At 44.4% G+C, this 15138-nt stretch overlaps 1 protein-coding gene across 2 annotated transcripts in view; it reads right to left on the bottom strand.

The window, feature by feature from the left end:
- MAD1L1 (mitotic arrest deficient 1 like 1) overlaps positions 1–14413 on the bottom strand; it is a 1208181-nt gene extending 1193768 nt beyond the window's left edge. For both annotated transcript variants that reach the window (XM_082260829.1, XM_082260830.1), the window contains exons 1-3: positions 14319–14413; positions 6874–7040; positions 4422–4562 (exon numbers count right to left, since the gene is read on the bottom strand). In XM_082260829.1, the coding sequence (XP_082116955.1) occupies positions 4422–4562; positions 6874–7023 (291 nt within the window). In that variant the 5' untranslated portion in view covers positions 7024–7040; positions 14319–14413. The remainder of the gene's footprint in view (positions 1–4421; positions 4563–6873; positions 7041–14318) is intronic.
- Between the last annotated feature and the right edge of the window lie 725 nt (positions 14414–15138).

Genomic DNA, 15138 nt, shown 5'->3' with positions numbered 1-15138 from the left:
TTCCTAAAATTAGATTTCCTAGCTTTTAAACAGCGTTTGAATCACCGACTCAGATAATCCTCTATTCATCAGCACCTTGCGTTCCAACAGCCAAGCCCGTCAAAGCCAGCGACTGTAAAGCAGGATGGAAGATTAGTCCTTCGGACAGCAGATCCTCCCTGAGAGGAAGCTTCCAAGGAATGTCGGCGACCAGCCGCACCAGATCGGCGTACCAAGCCTGGCAAATCCAGTCCAGAGCCACTAAGATGACCGGAATCCCTTCTGCTTACAAGTCTGGGCAGAAGCTTGAGGTGGGATTGCGTAAATCAGACGATACAGACCCCACTGGGCCACCAGCCCATCTGCGGCGTTTGTAAGAGGATCCCGTGACCAAGCCACAAACCTCTGCACCTTTCTGCTGAGCCGAGAAGCCAACAAATCTATCTCGGGGATGCCCCACCGGAGACACAACTGATGAAACCCCTCCGGATGAAGGGAACCCTTGGTCCAATGCCTGCCGACTGAGGTAATGCGCCTGCCAGTTTTCCACCCTGAGAATGTGTATGGCAGAGAGGGCTGAAACAAACAGTTCTGCCCACCTTAGAATGCCAGTTCTTTTTATGTTCAGAGCCGCCAGGACACTTTTTATGCCCCCTTGGTGATTGACATAAGCCACGGCAATGGCATTGTCTGATTAAATGCGCACTGGACATCCCTGAAGATGATCCGTCCAAAGGTCCAGGCGCAATCTGATCGTGCGGAGCTCCAAGACAAGTTATCGTTAGTCTGGACTCCTGGACTCTTCCAGTGTCCAGGTCCCCTGAGCAGAATGCTTGCAGAGGATGTCTTCCTGGCTGGACAGGCTGGCATCCATGGTGATCACTGTCCAATACAAGGGGAGGAAGGATTTGCCCAGCTGAAGTGCCGGAGAGCGAAGCCACCATATCAGGGACTCCTTCGTTCTCCAGCTCAGCCAGATCTGATTATCCAGAGACTGTGGAGTCTTGTCCCACTTGGCCAGAATCTCCCTTTGCAGGGACCTCGTATGGAACTGTGCAAAATAAACCGCCTCAAAAAGGTAGACACCATCAGGCCCAGCACCTGCATGCAAGTCTAGAGGGATGACCATCTGCTGGAGACGAATTGCAGCCTGCAATTGCCGAGTCCAGAGTCAGACCCAGACAGTCCAGCTTTGTGGACGGAACCAGAGCAGACTTCTGAAAATTCAGAATCCAGCCGAACTCCCCAAGAGTTCGTATGCAGAGACTCCACTCGCAGAAGGAGGTCATCAAGTAGCCCAGTATCTCGATCCCCTGTTGGCGTAACAATGCTAACACTGGGGCTAACACTTTTGTGAAGACCCAAGGAGCAGAGGCGAGTCCAAAGGGTAACATCACAAACTGATAACTCTCCTCTCGCACGGCAAAGCGGAGGAAGCGCTGCTGACTGGCACCTATTGGAATGTGAAGGTAAGCATCCCTGATGTTGACAGAGGCAAGAAAATCCCCCTGATGCAGGGATGCCTTCACGGTGCGAATGCACTCCATCCTGAACTTCTACACCTGCACAAAGCAGTTTAACGCCTTGATGTCCAGGATTGGACGCACCTTGCCTTTCTTCCTGGGAACTGTAAACAGGTTTGAGCAAAAACCCTGAAAATGTTCAGAAGCCAGAACCGGGACAGTCACCCCTTGAAGTAACAGGTCTTGTACTGCCCCAAAACAGACCCAGCGGTCAGACCCTGTAAGTTGGAAGGAAAGACCCTTTCTGGGGGAAAAGAGCTAAACTCGATCTTGTAGCCGGACTGAATGACTTTTTGGACCCACGTGCTTTGTACCAGGGAAGTCCACAGGTCCGGAAACCAGCGAAGACGCCCCCCCACCCCCGATATGGGTGAGAGCGCACCTTCATGCTAAAGGAGCCTTGTCGACGGGTCTGGAGAAGCCCGCTCTCGGCTCGCCAGACCTGGTTCATTTGGATCCTCCAGAGGGGGGCCTGAAAGGCTTCGAGCCCTTGTCGGTCGACCCTGAGGGACAAAAAAAGCTCTTATGAGCTAAGAAGAAGGAGAGCCAACGTCTACATCGAGGTTCCTTGCCCTTAGTAGCCTGCGGAAGAAAAGCACTCTTTCCCCCTGTGAGACCTTTAATGAGGTCATCCCCTTGAAAGGGGAGATCACTCAAGGCCTTTTTAGAAGTCTGGTCCACAGACCAGCATTTAAGCCAAAAGACACGCCGAAGGACCACTGCCGAAACAGAGAGTCGAGCCACTAGAGGAGCAGCATCCAAAATGACATGACAAATAAACTGCATTCCCTGGACCAGCTAGTTCGCCAGCTCAGCAAAGGCAGGGGGGAGTTGTTCTCCCTCCAGGTCACGACGTAAAAGCATACCCTACTCGTTCAGAGTTTGCGAAACCAGGGCAATGGTGAATACCGCCTCAGTGCCGAACCAGCACTGTGTACATATTGCGGGCCACAGCCTCCGCCTTCCTGTCAGCCGGATCCTTAAAGGCTAGGGACTATTCAACCAGAATCATGGTTGCCTTGTTCAATCTGGAAATCAGAGGGTCCACCACCGGTGAAACAGTCAACTTCCTAATAAGGGACTCCTCATAGGGGTAATGCCCAGAAAATCTCTTAGAGATCCCAAGGGCTCCACTGTCAAGGCCGTGGTTTGCCATTTTCAATGGCAAACCACCGCAAAATGGCCAACGGACTACACAAACATAGCCGCCATGCATAGATACACACAGGCTACAGCAAAATGGTGGCACCCGAAGGCTCCCAGGAGGGATCCCTAGGCCTCAAGGACAGGCCCAGGCAGGACAGGTGCCCCCACCAGGTAAAAGCCCCCCCTCCCTGGCCCCCATTGCCAGCATAGCGCCCTGCCCCCCAGGGGGTGGACCAGACCACACACACAGCCCCAGCATAAGTGGAGGGGGGTAGGAGGGGGGCCTGATAAAGGGGAAGGGGGGGGGGGGTATGATGGGAAGGAGGGGAACCCGGTATGCCCGACAGCCCCAAGTAGGAGGCTGTCGACTAGGAGTAATGCTGCGATTCCCTGTCTTGTGGGGCTATGCCACAGTCGACCTAGCACGTCGTTGAGGTTTGCGCACACTTGCTGGCCAGACTGGGGTGACCACTGGATCTAGATTATACAGCCTGTAGCCCAGTCCGGCAGTTGATTGCACATCTCACAGGGAAAGAAACAGGAGAAAAATTTCTATCTAAAAAGAAAAAATTGCCAGGACCAGAGATCCCAGCAAGGAACTAGGTCCTTACTCCTGACTAGACCACAAAAAAAACTGAGTAACTATAGCAGAGAGAGGGAGATTACCCCCCCTGGGATTGCCCATAGGTGTAGTCAGATTCTTTTTCTGCATAGTTTCTGCATAGTGTCTTACTTCTCTAGGGTGGTAGTATAACCCAATGGTCATGAAGATCAGGAACGGTGTCCGTCAATAAACGAAAGAGAGATCTTCATTTGGAACAGTGAGACATTTAAGGTGGAGACGGCAGGGATCTACTACCAGAACAGCCTAAAACTATTTTGAGAGCAGTGAAAATAATTTCAGGATTGACCGAATAATTGTAAAAATGTCCATCCTATTCATTCCTGAACAGGAATTGTCTTTTTGGACTTTGCAGATCTTTTTGTACTCAAAAGGGGCATGGCAAAACAGAGGAGAATTCAGTGTAACAATGCCAAGGCTTTTGCGCACAGCAGGAGCAGCAATATGTGTTTTTGTTTGTGTCCACATCAGAAAGATTGCCCATACCTCACTGTCCTGGTAGGAAATAAGAGGATGAAGGAAGCTCCCCAAGGAGTGGAACACATGGCAATAAAAATCTAAAACAGGCTCTGACCTTTGACAACTCTGTTCATAATGAAGCAAAATGATTTGTTTGGGGGGGGGGGGGAGGCTTTAAATGCTTGTTTTTCTCTATTTTTGTTAAACCACTGTTTACCATCACTTAACATTTGGTGAGAGAATGGATCAGTTACATAGGGAGTGCATTGCTTTGAAAGAGTCAGTTGACTCATATTTAAACTGTAAGATCAGCAAAGCACAAACACTGAAAAGCACTGTAGCACAGGAAACAGGGTCTGCGTATGCAGTGAGCATATACAGCAGCACCATATACACACTTACAAGTTATACAAATAAACAAAGGTTTTTAAAAATATTAATGCACATTGATGTTATTTAAACCAAGTTGATCTCTGTAATCTGAAAAAAACTATATAAAATACAGTTCCTTAAAGTACCTTAGAAATGTAAGAAGGAATTGCAGAGTGGCTGCCTAATACAGATCCTCACCAATTATTGTCTATTTAGACTTCAAAAACAATACTGTATAAAAATACACTAGGGTACTGCAGCACTAAATATTAGTGTTGGTATTGCAAATGTGTCAAAAGTATTTCAGTCATCTGTCAAACCTCGAAGTTCCTAGCATTCGTGCTGGCTTCCTTCTCAAACTCAATTCGAGCCCGTTTATGGCTCAGTTCCATTTGAAGTTTTTCTCTCTCCATTTGGATAAGGTGTGACTTGGAGCAGATCTGGGCGGCTTGCTCCTCTAACTGGGGGATGAAAACAAAAATGTTTAAAGTGAGTCAGTTAAGAAATAAAGAAATCACAATGTACTGTAGTGGAGCAAAGTTGGAATCATTACGTTTTTAAATGCATTGTGCCACTGCCAGGCACAGAGCAACCAAAAAACAGACCCCGGCATTCATAAAGTCAAAGATAGTGTTTAAAAAAAAAAAAAAAAGTATCTAGTGGTACTATAACAAACGGCAGTACTGACCAATTCAAGTACTTGTCAGTGAGGTGTATATAAATATTTTGCAACTTTGATAGAACGGTCTCAAACACCTCTCCTGCAAAGTATTAAAAGCAGAGAAGCTATTGGAAGGAGTTGAGGGAGTAATGGAAGAATATGAAATATCAGTTCCAAATTCTGTCACAGAATTGTCTCAGGTAAGACACACTAGTTACACATGCAACACAGTAAGCAATTTTCTCCAACATGGTAGAAGTCTTAAGGCCCGTACACACGTACCGATCGTCGGCATACAAACGTCGGTGGACGAAGGATCTGCCGATTGTACGCGTGTTAGTATGGTGCCTCCGACAGATGTCTGCGCACAATCCGCGGACAAAAGTCTTTCGTGCAAACATGAAAATATTTGTATGCCGACACCAGAACGGACGATTGTTCGCCTGTCAGTACACAATTCGGCCGACAGACCGCAGATTTGCAAGACTGGGCATGCTCAGAAAATAGAAAACACAGGGAAAGTTAACCATTACATGACATCACTTCTGCAGTCGGCGGACAAAATTCTTGTGCTGTCCTTGTGCTGTCTTTGCACTTTTCAGCAGACACCGACATCCCGGGGAGAAAAGAGGAACATTTGTATGCCGACCATCGGTACGTGTGTACGGGGCTTTATTCATCAACTTTTCTTAACAATATGGCAGTATTTCTAAAGCCCCGTACACACACACAGATCGTCGTCATACAAACGTCGGCGGACGAAAGATCTGCCGATTGTACGCGTGTTAGTATGGTGCCTCCGACAGCTGTCTGCACACAATCCGCGGACAAGAGTCTTTCTTGCAAACATGAAAATTTTTGTCTGCAGACACCAGAACGGACGATTGTTCGCCTGTCAGTACAGAAATCAGCCGACAGACCGCAGATTTGCAAGACTGGGCATGCTCAGAAAATAAAAAAACACAGGGAAAGTTAACCATTACATGACATCACTTCTGCAGTCAGCTGAAGTCTGCGGACAAAATTCTTGTGCTGTCCTTGTGCTGTCTTTGCACTTTTCAACAGACACCGACATCCCGGGGAGAAAAGACGAACATTTGTATGACGACGATCTGTGTGTGTGTACGGGGCTTTAGAGTTTTTTGCAACAATAGCACCAAACAGTAAAAATGTTGCGAATAGGAACTACTTGACTATGTCACAGGGCTGCTTCCAACAACGAAAATGTTGCAAAGTTTTCATAAATTTTGTGCAAGGATTCTAACAGCATACAGTCAAGAAACAGTTGCTTGTATAATGCAGCAAAGGGTTCTTGACCAATGGAAAAAAAAGTCTACTTCATGCAGTCTGATCTTGTTCAAAAGAAAAACGCTTGAACCTTTTTCTTTGGTACAGCCTAGAACCCTTTCTTGAGACAGAGCAGCTGCTTGCAGGCATTCAAATGAGAACTATTCCAATGTGGATTAGGCCCAAAATTATTTCACTTTTTTTTTTTTTTCTTAACTGCTTTTTGCAGATAGGATGGTATTTTCTTAGTAGAAGAAAACCCCTTTAAACTGAACTCATGAATGTGAAAGAAAAACAACCTTTGCATTGAGGCTCCCTGGCACTGCAAGGGTTAAATACTCTTTTACTCTAGGGCAGTGATGGCGAACCTTGGCATCCCAGATGTTTTTGAACTACATTTCCCATGATGCTCATGCACTCTGCAGTGTAGTTGAACATCATGGGAAATGTAGTTACAAAACATCTGCGGTGCCAAGGTTCGCCATCACTACTCTAGGGAGAGCTGGACAAGCATTATTACTTACCTGACGACTTGCTATGATTCTGTAGGCAAGAAAATTAACCCTACATTGTACATAATGGGGGGAAGAATGAGACAGCAGCTTGAAGAGCCTTAGAGAGGGTGCTGCAGGGGCCCAATTGCAGAGCCAGGAGTTGCAGCAAGTATTTCTCCTCATCTGTGCTCCTCTACACATAATGAGCATTTAACCCTTACAGTGTGTATGGGGGAGAACCACAATAATTGTTTTTGTCACATTTCTGTAGTTCAGATTAGGCATTGACTGAACAAATAATAAACAGAAAGTGTAATCATTGTTCCCTACCATGAATCTCTGATTGAACTGCATCTGTAAGGAAGCCCCAGATGTATTGGAAGCTTTAGGGGAAGTTGGAGTGGATTCAAATGGCTGAGCAATAAATGTATGAAACGACTGAAGAGTGGACAGAACTGTGGTGTTTTCAATTTCATCCATCTTGACTGCTTCTTAATCTGCACAAAATAAAATTAAAAAAAAAAAAAAAGTAATAAAAAACACAACATTCATATTAGGCTGATGGGTGTAAACCAATGCAATGATCTGTGATGCTTTTACAACTACTGTATGTTAAAAATTAGGCTGCTGCTGTGTTGATGGTTGAAAACCTCATCTAGTAGAGTAAAGCTGGATACACAATACAGTATACAACTTTTGTTGATCGATTTCCATTAGATTTACCTTCAACTATGTAGTAGAAGGGCTGGCCTGACTGCATACAAATTGAAAGTATTTAGTATTTAGGTTTGACCTCATATTATACAGTTTTGGTAAATCTAAAGGAAAGTTGTACAAGAAAATTGTAGAAAGGTTGTATAGTGTGTAGTCAGCCTTAGTAATTACAGCGTCGCCCTATTACAAAGTGCATAATGAAAAAATACATTCCATTTATCTAAAAAGTGTTAAATAAAATAGAAACATAGGATAAAGTGCTAGACTAACAAAAAAAATGTAGTGAAAATAAAATCAAGTGCTGTAAATAAAGTGCTCCGTGCAATAAATTAAAAAAAAAAAAAAAAAATGTCCATTAACATCAATAAGTCCATCAAACTCTTGTGAATCTTGTTAAAATGTGACTCCAATGGGTCGTGCTCCCCTCCTATGTGCCCCCACTCACCAGCTGTACGCATAAGGCCCCTTTTACACGAACGATCCAATCGGATCCGCCTGTCCGTTTTTTAGGCGGACCTGATCCGATCCTCCATGCATCCCTATGGGGCAGCGGATGTCAGCGGTGACATGTCCACTGACACCTGCTACCATCCGCATCCGATCCTGTCCGTGAAATCCGGACAGACGGAAACCCTATTTTCCATCCGTCCAGGGGATTGGATGGGATCGGATGAGAGCGGACTGGCGGTCCGCTCCCATCCAATTCCCCCATAGAGAGATTTATAGAACGCATAGATTTATAGAGAGCAATTTATCCTATGTTTCTAGCTTATTGAACCCTTGTTAGATAAATGGAATGTGTTTTTTGCATTATGCACTTCTAGTAGTAGAGTTAGTAACTACAGCACTGCTCTAACATATTCATATTACTACAGATAATAAATTGGTATCTAACTTTTCAAAGCCTATGATTTTTAACTAGAGGGCATATTTCCTGGTGGACCGTGTATTCTTCATCTGTATTTTTTTACTCCAGGTACAACATGCTTCAGCTATTTAATGGTCCTTTCACACAGTCCACATCCGCCAAAGGACTCTGTTCTGCTGAGCAGGCGGATGGCTCTGTGTGCGGAGATGGAGCTGTCATATCCCCGCTGTCCTCTATGGGGGAAATCGGATGAGAACGGACTGCCTGTCCCATCATATCTGATCCACTGGACGGATGGAAAATAGGGTCGGAAGCGGATAGCAGCGGGTGTCAGCAGAGATGCTGCCCCATAGGGATGCATGGGGCATCTGATCAGGTCCACCTGAAAAAACTAACAAGCGGATCTGATCGGATTGTTCGTGGGAAAGGACCCTAAAGGAAACATGTACCGGAGATGTATGGGTGCTACCACTTCTAAACTTTCCTGAAATTGTAGGTTCCCTGAATTTCAGGCTGATCCAATGGCTTCAGTGCTTTCGGAGTCACTGTCCCTCAATAAGTGTGAAAATCATGAATTTGAACGTCACTTTACAGTTTTGAGTCACAATTATGTAAGCCATCCTCCAGTCTTTAAAGCTGATCTCCATGTTTTAGTGAAACCCGAAAAGGGTCCAAACAAATGATTTACCTCACTAAAGGCTGCAGTGGCTGGGAGCACTGTATGAACTGTATGTAGCCTCAGCTTCATACAGTATACAGTGAGACCAGGATATAAAAATAGATCGAACAGTCTAGACCAGATTCTAAAAATAGATCCAGGATCTAAAAATAGATTGAACAGTCTGGCCAGGATCTAAAAATAGATCTCAAAAGAAAAATGAAAAAACGATATAGAAACCCACAACATGTAGAGATTAATAGCAGCTAGCACAATACCCTAAAAAACGATATAGAAACCCACAACATGTAGAGATTAATAGCAGCTAGCACAATACCCTAAAACCTGATATGCATGAAAAAGAAACCAACAGTGCATCGCTATAAAATTCACATTGGTGCTTCTTGCAAATGATAAATATATACAATGCAAAAAATAAAAAAAGTGCCAAATGTAAAAAATAAATACATAGGAGTGCAAAGAAATTACAAATCAAAAAGTTCCAATGAAAGGCCAGAAAATAGGTTGAACGGTCTTCTATATGCGACAGGAGAAAAAAAGTTGTGAAGTTGTGAGTTCTGAGCCTCAAAACTTATGTAGGCAATAGGATCGCAGACCACCACAGGGTATAAAAAGGTGGGGGCTTACTAGAATCCAATGACCAAGATGACCAGGCTGCCCCTGATGACGTCACATATGATGAAAAGCGCTGGACAGAGTCGGTGTTCCGACAAAATGTCAAACCCGGCAGAATAGGCAACCCACGTCACTTCCTGTAAATGTGCAGTTTGTCATACTTGACGTCGGTGCACTGGGGAATTTCTGTCAAATTCCTCGACCAACAGTAGCGTGCATGCGCAACGCAAAAATACACAAACACGAATGAAATGTACCTTGTTTAACGGCTACTCTGCCAACCAGTAGAACTGCGCATGCGTACAATCGGCCTGAATAATTGTCTGTCTGAACCTCGGATACAGACATCGGCATACAACAATGAATTCATATATATTTCAATAAACTGAAACTACTGTGTGTGTATAACACACATATATAAATAAAATTGATATTATGTAAATTTTATTCACTTTGATCTAGAGCTGCACGATTGATCGTTAAAAAAAAATCACGATCTCGATTCACCCCCTTCTCACGATTTAAACGGCATGTCCTCGATTCTTACAGAGCTGTTTTCTGCTCACTCACAGCTGTCAAAAAAAAAAGAGCCTCTGCAAATGTTTATCAACATTGTTAAAGCTGCTAATATAAGTATAAACACAATGTTTTACAATGTATCTTCTTTTCCTTCTTTTAGATCAAAGGAATGAACTTCCATCTGTAAGTGAGGGGAGGGCAGTTTAACCTCCTAAAGACCCAGCCTTTTTCTGACAATTGTTGCTTACAAGGTAAAATACAATATTATTTGCTAGAAAATTACTTAGAACCCCCAAAACATTATATATATAAAAAAAAAAATAAAAGCAAACAGTAACGTTAGACCAATTTTTTTGTATAACGTAAAAGATGATATTATGCCGAGAATCGTGATCTTTATTCTAAGCAAAAAAATTGTGATTCTCATTTTAGCCAGAATCGTGCAGCTCTACTTTGATCTTTCTTCCACTGAATATACATATTCAAAGAAATTGTAACGTGTGTGGCATAGCTCTGTACCGCATTAAGCACAGTGCTGTCACGTCCCGTACAGAGCCGTCCTATGTACAATCGCACACACATTTCAATTTCACTGAATATATATATATATATATATATATATATATATATATATATATATATATATATATATATATATATATATATATATATATATATATATATATATATATATATATATATATATATATATATTTTTTTTTTTTTTTTTTTTTTTTTTAATTCAGTGGCAGACAAATCAAAGTAAATAAAATGTACTTCATATTCTCAAAAAAAAAAAAAAAAACACACACATATATATATATATATATATATATATATATATATATATATATATATATATATATATATATACACATACACACACACAAACATTAAAATTTATTGGAATATATGAATTTATTGTTGTATGTCACTGTCTATATTTTAGGCTCATACAATTATTCAGGCTGACTGCACGCGTGCTCAGTTCTAGTGGTTGGCACAGTAGCCATCAAACAATATACATTTCGTACGCACTCATGTATTTTTGCGTTGTGCATTAGCAGTACTGTAGATCGAGGAATTTGACAAAGAAATTCCTCAGTGCACCGACATCATGTATGACGCGATGCGCATACGCAGTTTTACAGGAAGTGACGTGGGTTTCTTATTCTGCCCGGTGTTCCGTGAAAATTGCCTACCCTCCTCACTTCCTGTGCACCTACGTCATGGAACAGCTGAGCAGCTTACCACTGCGCATGCTCACAGCTCCAGAGTGTAAGGAATTTTCATGGGGTAGGGTTTTCCAACGTTATACCGCATCAGCTGTTGCCGCGGGTACATTAAATCATCTCCGCTCCAACCCCTGTGACTTCCCTGATCTCGGCTCCTAAATGTAAAAGCGGCGGCAGGTCTATAAAAATATAACTCACAGAGCCGAGATCTCCGTGATTTATATTTTCATTCACCCGCCGCTTTTACATTTGAGAGCCGAGATCAGGGAAGTCACAGGGGTTGGAGCGGAGATGATTTAATGTACCCGTGGCAACAGCTGATGCGGTGTAACGTTACAAAACACTACCCCGTGAAAATTCCCTACCCTCCGCAGCTATGAGCATGCGCACTGGTAAGCTGCTCCATGACGTATGTGCACCGGAAGTGACAAGGGTAGGGAATTTTCACGAGGTAGGGTTTTTTAACGTTACACCGGTTCAACATTTTGTCAGAACATCGGGATGTGTGAACCAGCTGCAGTTATCTTGGCTTTGGCCAAATGCACTATCCATGGGATATGATCTGTTTGTACACTTCCTACCAATTGTAAGTGGAATTTATCTTATTAAATATTGTTCACCCTACTGATTTACACTATGGAGAGTGTCTTTTCCTATTTTTGATACCGTTCTTACACTGCGCATTATTGACCTGTGGGACACATTGCATTATAACTGTCTGGCAAGGTGCTTAAAGGAAGGCTGAGGTCTTGTTCATTACAAAACAAGCGTTGTTTCATCTCGTCACTGTGGGTCACTGGATTCTGGTAAGCCCCTATCTTTTTATACACCGTTGCGGTCTGTGGCCCTATTCATATACAAGTTCTCAGACACTTACTGACATGTATGGACAGTGTGCTGAGCTGTATGTGTGTTGCATTGTATATACTGACATGTATGGAGGGTGTACTGTTCATACTGACATGACACGACTGCTTTCAACTAAAGCCGGCCATAAACAGTTCGAAATCTAGGACTGGATGAATTTCGATCTATGTATGGGAAGGCTGGTTGTACACACATCGATTTATTGACTGAATTGTGTAGAAACAGCTTGTTGGGTTTTTCCCAAACAATCAGTGGTACTGGCTATAGCTGACAACGCTGATCCTTGTATTCTGACAGCGAGGAGGTAGAGGGACAGACGGACGGACAGGGGGGGCGGTTATAGAGGGATAGATGAACGGGAAGGGGGGGGGTGTATGAAGGGACTGATTTGGGATGGGTATAGTGCAGTGGTTGTCAACTTATGAGCTAAAAGGGGGAATGAAATGGGGCCAAACATGATGTTTAATGTTTGTAATGCTTGATTGGACTGTCAGAGACTGCAGACCTATTAGAGGTAATAAGAGAGATTGGACAGGATACATTTTTGGCTGGGGATATGCTGCAGAAGACAATACGAAACTGGGAACATGTTACATGAGGCTAGCAGAGATCAATGATATTATCTTAAGCTGGATACACACTATACAACTTTTGTTGTTAGATTTCCTTTAGATTTACCTTCAACTATGTAGTGAAATGGCCTGTCTGACTGCATACAAATTGCAAGTGTTTAGATTTGACCTCATATTATATGGTTTTGGTAAATCTAAAGACAGTTGTATAGTAAGTATGGCCCATTAATCACTACAGACTGCTGAGGTCCTAGGGCTGCACATCATACGCCAAAGGGCCACATGTGGTCCTCAGGCTGCAAGTTGGATACCAGGGTTTAGAGGGACAGGGCAGGGGGGGGGGGCAGAGGGACAGGGATGGGGGACCGAGGGGACAGGGAAACCGGGGGGACAGAGGGGACCAAGGGAACAGAGAGATGGGGGAACCAAGGGAACAGAGGAACAGGGATGGTGGACAGAGGGGACCAAGGGAACAGAGAGATGGGGGAACCAAGGGAACAGAGGAACAGGGATGGTGGACAGAGGGGACCAAGGGAACAGAGAGATGGGGGAACCAGGGGACCAAGGGAACAGAGAGATGGGGGAACCAAGGGAATAGAGGAACAGGGATGGTGGACAGAGGGGACCAAGGGAAGGGGGACAGGGAAACTGAGGGATGGGGAAACCAGGGGAACAGAGGGATTGGGGGGGGGCGGAGGGAACAGAGGGACGGAGAGACCGAGGGACGGAGAGTCTGAGGGGCCGAGAGGCAGGGCACTGAGGGGCAGGAGGGCAGAGGAACGGAGGGGACCGAGGGGCAGGGAGGCCAAGGGGCTGAGGGATGGGGGGGAGGGGGGGCAGAAAGACAGGGGAAGGAAATGGGGGGAATACAAGAAGGAGAACACAATAAGGAGGAGGAATGTGAGGTTATATGATGAGGAAGGACAGTACACACATGTTATATGATGAGGAAGGACAGTACACACATGTTATATGATGAGGAAGGACAGTACACACACAGGTTATATGATGAGGAAGGACAGTACACACACATGTTATATGATGAGGAAGGACAGTACACACATGTTATATGATGAGGAAGGACAGTACACACAGGTTATATGATGAGGAAGGACAGTACACACATGTTATATGATGAGGAAGGACAGTACACACACATGTTATATGATGAGGAAGGACAGTACACACAGGTTATATGATGAGGAAGGACAGTACACACACATGTTATATGATGAGGAAGGACAGTACACACACATGTTATATGATGAGGAAGGACAGTACACACATGTTATATGATGAGGAAGGACAGTACACACAGGTTATATGATGAGGAAGGACAGTACACACACATGTTATATGATGAGGAAGGACAGTACACACACATGTTATATGATGAGGAAGGACAGTACACACAGGTTATATGATGAGGAAGGACAGTACACACACAGGTTATATGATGAGGAAGGACAGTACACACACATGTTATATGATGAGGAAGGACAGTACACACACAGGTTATGATGAGAGGGGAGGAATTAACAGACTGAAGTGAAGACAGAACTATGAGTACTGTACACAGTGCTGTGTCTATGTGAGGTGAATGTTGGGAGTTGTAGTCCCCCATATATTACACATATTTATACACACAGAGGTGGTCGGTGTGTCGGTGGTGTCGGTGGAGGACACGTGACAGCTCACACACTTACCTCTCTCCGATAATAAACTGAAGGGTCCCGCTCACAGCTCCTCTCAGTAAATCTCGCGATACATCAGCCTTACCGTAACTCTCCTACTACAGCAGCAGTCTCCGTAAATGCTGGGTGTGGTGCGCACTCTGCTGTCACTGGATTGGTTGTGGTGACAGCCAGGAGCGCTGTGATCACACACTGTACACCTCCTGCAATTATTACTATTCTATCATTACTGAGGGACGGTGTAAGACAGATGACATAAGAAAATGGATCTGTATTGCCTCTCACCATCTCACTGGTCCTAGCTGGGTTGTGTATTGATGATCTGCATTTTTGTCTAAATAAATCAAAATAAATAAGTAAATACAACATGTTTCTGATTATCTTTCAGCTGTCCCATAGGGGAAGACCAAGCTAATGACATCCTTTGAACCCCTACAATCCCAGCCTGCAGGCGGTCTTTATAACTAAATAGATGTTCTGCAGCTTTACACAACAACCAAGTGGCACACAAGGATGGGTACACAAGGACGAGTATACAGGGACGGGTACACATGTATGGGCACACAGGGATGGGTTCACAGGGACAGGTACATAAGGACGAGCACACAGGGTCAGGTACGCAGGGAAAGGCACACAAGGGCGGGCACACAGGGCCAGGTACACTGGGATTGGCACACAGGGATGGGTACACAGAGTCAGGTACCCAGGATTGGGCAAACAGGTACACAGGGTGGGGTACACAGGGACTGGTACACAGGGTGGGGTACACAGGGACTGGCATACAGGGATGGGTACACAGGGACAGGCACATGGAGATGGGTACACAGGGAAG

Source organism: Pelophylax lessonae (genome assembly GCF_965119305.1).
Source record: "Pelophylax lessonae genome assembly, chromosome: 6".
Taxonomy (NCBI): domain Eukaryota; kingdom Metazoa; phylum Chordata; class Amphibia; order Anura; family Ranidae; genus Pelophylax; species Pelophylax lessonae.
This window is presented reverse-complemented; position numbering and strand designations above follow the sequence as displayed.